General features: G+C 42.7%; 1 protein-coding gene across 1 annotated transcript; it reads right to left on the bottom strand.

Moving 5' to 3' along the window:
- Positions 1-278: 278 nt before the first annotated feature.
- LOC131244086 (putative 12-oxophytodienoate reductase 11) lies at positions 279-5385 on the bottom strand. Its single transcript, XM_058243745.1, has 3 exons — positions 5336-5385; positions 2290-2420; positions 279-649 (listed from the first exon to the last, which is right to left on the bottom strand). The coding sequence occupies exons 1-3, from the start codon at positions 5383-5385 to the stop codon at positions 279-281; spliced, it is 552 nt and encodes a 183-aa protein (XP_058099728.1).

Genomic DNA, 5385 nt, shown 5'->3' on the forward strand with positions numbered 1-5385 from the left:
AGCTGGGTCCCCGATCCTACACTACGGTAAATTCGAGTCCCATCTTTTGAATTGCAGAAATGATGCGAACAAGAGGAAGTTCCTAAGCTCTACAGGAATTCTGGTATTCTTATTCTCAGCAATGGCGTCCCGCTTAGGTAAGCCATCCGAACCCTTGATCTCCATGTCCTATGCACTGCAGATCTCTAGGATTTCCGCATCCAGATAATCTTACAGAGAATTCATAAATCTTCTCAAAATTTTATCATACTTACTATGAACTCGATCCATCTTGGACATCAATCAAGAAATGAGTAGTCAGTATACCCAACAACCGGATCGGATGAATAGAAAGTGATTTTGTCCTGCTTATTAAGTGGTGCACCGAGTTCGAACCTCCTAGGAAGATCGAGATTAGCTAAGAACATGCGGCCAAACCTGACCAGATCGGTGTAATTCTCTGCAACAGCTTTGTTCCCTTCATCTTTATCGTATCCCCCAGAAACAATGAAAGTCCCCTTAAAAGCATTTCTCATGGATTGAAGGCTGTGAGGAATTACAAGCTTCTCTTCTACCAAAACCATTCTCGGCTCGATCAAATGGCAATACGCAATTCCATACTTGTTCAGCGATTCGACCATGTAAATGCCAAGCATTTTTGGTTGAGTGTCTGTGTAAAAAGGAAAAAAGCTTTAACAACCAAGTTTCAAAGAAGTTAGGCCCAATACTCAATTCTCAGGTAGACCGTCAACCTGCGGGCCGGGCTTCTCTAAGTTTGCCCAAGCCCCGCCCGCATATTAAAATCGGGCCGAAACAAACAGGCCTGAGTAAGGCCACGTTGATTATCGACATCCTGAGCCTGGCCCAGTCACCCACTTTCACGAAAGATCTGGGCCGTTCATAGGTGTGTATATCATGCATGATATGGCAAAAATGGCATTGACACGTAAACGGGCCAGCTAGGCGGGCCGATGGGCTCTTAGATACAACATAGGCCCGGTCGGTTAATAAAAAAGGCTGAAACTTTATGCCCGGTCCAAAGTGGGCGAAAATAACACATTTTTTAAACATCTAAGCCGTCCATCAAGTGGGTTTCCACGATCAATATATCAGGACTAAAAATCAAGCCACCCCAGTTATCAGATTGGTCACAAAGTATGCAAGAAACAGACGGCCTAAAAAAGGCTACGGTTTAGACGCCCCTTTGATTCGTGCATTGTGCCCTCCCGGTGGTTGACCGGCTTGAGTTTTGTGACAGGGAATCTACATGATCGGACCCACAGAATGGATGGCTTGGATCCCTCGATCCTACCAGCTGAGAACATGTGGAAAAATTTCCCTGAACGATAAGATCCTAGCCATCCATATCTGACCTTTTTCCAGTAGAATGTGGGCCGTTGCTGCGTATATTTTCTTAAAAGCTCGTGGCCCACCAACAAACAGAAGTCTTACCAGCTTTTCCGAGGATGTCGTCAGTCTTGAACTGCCGTGGGAGAGGCAAATCTGGTTCCTTGGCCCCCGATGGGTGGACGCTGAGGTGTCACCGGCTTGTCCGTACATGAAATTGGATCTTGACCATTGGGTTGAAAGCCTATGCAAGCATGAAATTATGTTTATAAGAAAAAAAAAAAAATTTGGATTTGTGTTGTAATTGTTTTAGTCGTTCGATTTATGAACCGTTGATGTGGGGTTAGGATCATCTAATCAGGAAGATGCTTGGCATCCGGAACTCTGTGCTGAGGAGCCATCTGATCAACGGTCCGGATCAATAAAATGGGCCCCGCCTATATCTTTTGCCCGCGTCAGGAAAGTGTACACGCCCAGCTGATAAATCTACTCGGCCATCTTTCTGCAGCACTTGAGCTGTCTATTATTGGGCCCACTAGAGGGGCGGTCTCGATTGGCGCATTACCCTGCCACGTGAGTGTACGTGCAAATGTGACTCTTTTTTTTTTGGCTATTGGATCTCATCCAGCATCCATCACTCCATGGGATCCATGCAAATATGGATGGATGATAGCAGCTATCCATCTTCGGGCAGCCATCGGCTTGGATTAAGTAATCATGCTGAAAATGATCCTGACCATTAAAAATGTTCTTTTCAACATCCGGCATTCATCCGGCATTCATCTGAAAGTATTGATTAATAGTTTGTGTTATGCATTCAACGGGCTGGCCTCTCCACAATAGGGCCCATAAGATGATTGATCTCGATCATATGACCGTCTCTACACGTGTGTCCCACGACCACGCACGTTGGATGAGCATGTGCAGCGTAGTAAATAAAAGATGATTTGGAACGTGTAATACCATAATTAGACACCCTTCCCACGTGCCAAAGCTGGCAAAAGAATATCCCTCCCTTCCCATGAACAGCATCCACGATGGGCTTCCATGCTTCCACCTGCTCTTTTGTCCAAATACCGGGAGTATCCACGAACCTTCACATGAATAAAAAGAAAAAATAAAATAAAATCAAGAAGATTTTAAAATGGAAAGAAAGTAATTTAACGGATGGGATTTAGGCAAGTGCCCCTTGTGGGCCGATGCGTCGCATGTGGCCACTGCAGCAAACGGTGGGCCTGCTGCAAGACTGGTGTGTCACATTTGTGGGACGTCTGACGACCCCATGATGCCTATAGATCATCAAAATGGCGTAAACGGTTGAGTTTGACTGTCAGCCGTCCACCTGACGAGTGGACAGGCCTGGTTTTTGCATCAGGCGATCTCGTGGGTCCCACTATTTGAATGGCTCGGATTACACACATGACACGTCAACCGGTCCACTGATTAATGACCATCCAAAGTTGGGCCTTTGGAGAGTAACGAAAATAGGTTTATACACCTGATCTCAGTGTAGTTTTTATAGAGGATCTTCTACATACCATGCCAGTTGAGTACTGTCAGCGTTCCTTCAGGTGGGGTCCAACTCAAACAAGCACTGGTTAAAAAGCCAGGGACGATCCACTCCAAACATGGACAGCCGTTCATTTCTTTGGTAAATGTGGCTTGCATGATAGGTAAACTTGCCTAATTTCCGAATCAGAGTTTTCCACTGCGCCCCTCCTGATGAATGGTTCAGATCATGCACGTGTGCCTCGCTGGCCGTGTGCTACCAAGATCTCCATAGCATTGCTCATCAAGGAGACAAGGATGATGGCTCGTGTGTTTAAGTCTGGGCCGTAAATCCAGATGATCCATTCACACGTGTTAGGAAAGAAAATCGCTGGCCATCGATATTCAAAGTACACATGCAGCCAACTACACCAGGCCCGGATGTCGCACGAGTGTGCATCGGCATACGTGTGCGCAAATCAATTTTCAAGCAGGAAATACACATGAATGACGGTTCCACCCAAATTAGAAATGCTTGAAGGATCATCCCTCATGTCAAAGGAGGCATTGTATCATCCTCATCTTGAGTTCATTTTAATCACCGAAATTGTTTATAAGATCGTTCTTAATATAAATGACTTAAAGAACTCTCATATTAAAATATTTCAATAGTTGATTATCTTCAAAAAATTAAATTAATTAAATTATTTAATTAATTAAGTTAATTATCATAGCAGTATCTTTGGTTAGTTTTCTCTGAAGTCCATATAATTAAATGTGCTTTTTCATAAATGACAAAAATGCTCACAAAGTGCTCTAGCTGGTTAGTGTTAAAATATATTATAGGAAACCGTGTACAGCCTATGAATCTAGTACATGGTCCAACGCTCTCAAGGAAGTATCCTCTCGATCAATGGACCGTCCCAAATAAGAAAATGACAGAGAAGAAGAATAAGCTTGTGACGGTTTTATAACCTATATAATAGCTGCACAGCCTGAATTAAGGTGGGGCCGGCAAACCTCCATAATACGGTAGAGCCTTCTCTCCTCACCGTACACATGGAAGGGGTGAAAATCAATCAAGACCGTTCATCTAGTAGTCAGTATCATGGATAATTTACTTTTTAAGGAACCACACATGTGAATGTTATATCTACATGCAGAATAGTCGTATGATTTGCTGTGCATTGGATATGAAGGACCGATGACGAAGATAGCTTACACCTATTCATGCCGTCATTGCTGTGAAATCAGAGCTTTGAGATCTTCTTCTACTTAGACCCTTTAAGGTCATGTAAAATCAGACCATGAAACGGATGGTAGAACCAAACTTGGCACCGAAACTAGAACCGGACCGTGATTATCATGATTAATTAGACTTGTCTTGAAGCTATTTTATGAGTTTATAATATATTTTAATTGCTTATTTGATTCATGATTTATGGTTTATAATGCACTTTTTAATTGTTTCGTAAATATCTTTTTGCACACCTTATGCAATATCTATATCATTCATCAAATGGATCATATATATATATATATATATATATATATATATATATATATATATATATATATATATATATATATATATATAACAAACAAACCCATCTGTATTAGTCCTTCAAACTAGTTCGTACGTATTACATACGAACTTTTTTGAGAACCCATCATACATGATGTAGATCCAAAATCTGAACCGTTCATGTGAAGCAGCACCTCGTGAAACCCCCCGGGACCAAGTTTTACTTTGATCTAAAAGTTTGATGGGCCATGAAAAATGAAAACAGTTTCCTCCCTTGATTTGTATTTCTCTTTTTTATGGCCCACCAGAATTTTAGATCAGGGTGAAAATTTATTGCAGAAGGTTTCATGGGATTCCGCATCACATGGACCGTTCAGATTAGACACCCATGATACGTGTGCAAAGGTGCACACGTGCGTAGGTGCGCAGGGGAGCATGACTCTATATAAACATGCAATTGGCGTGGATTATAAAAAGCCCAGGACCGTATAATCCAATCGGTTTTAACAGTGCAGTTCCCATTTAGTTATAAGGTGCAAACGGTTCAGATCTGGTTCTGATTTTCGTGCAACTGATAGGAATGGTTCCGTTCCGGTTTCACTCGTAACCAGACCGAAACCGAACCGTATGCGCCCCTAAATTCAAGAGGTTCGCTAGCACGCGCTCCTTAATTCCTTCTGTCCCCCCTTAATGGGAGCATTTTCGTAATCAACATGATAAAGATAACATTAAGATCTAATTCGCTTTAGGCCATTGGATTAGCGGAGCCGCCGCCGTTGCCCACTCACTCATATAAGGCAAAACCAAGGCTCTCGTGGGAAACGTCACGATTTCACGTCACATATCATCCAGTCTCCACTGTACACGTGGTACACGTCTGTGGCAATCTGAACGGTTGATCTGTAATCACCATAAAAGCCGGATGGAGTAAATTGAAAGTGATTTTGGGACGTTAAGGTTCGTTGAAATACCATATTAATGCAGTGTAACACTCACCTCGTTACTCTTCGCTGCAGAATGTGGACGGACGGCTGAGATGGTACCAT

The sequence above is a fragment of the Magnolia sinica genome, chromosome 4 (genome assembly GCF_029962835.1).
Source record: "Magnolia sinica isolate HGM2019 chromosome 4, MsV1, whole genome shotgun sequence".
Lineage (NCBI taxonomy): Eukaryota > Viridiplantae > Streptophyta > Magnoliopsida > Magnoliales > Magnoliaceae > Magnolia > Magnolia sinica.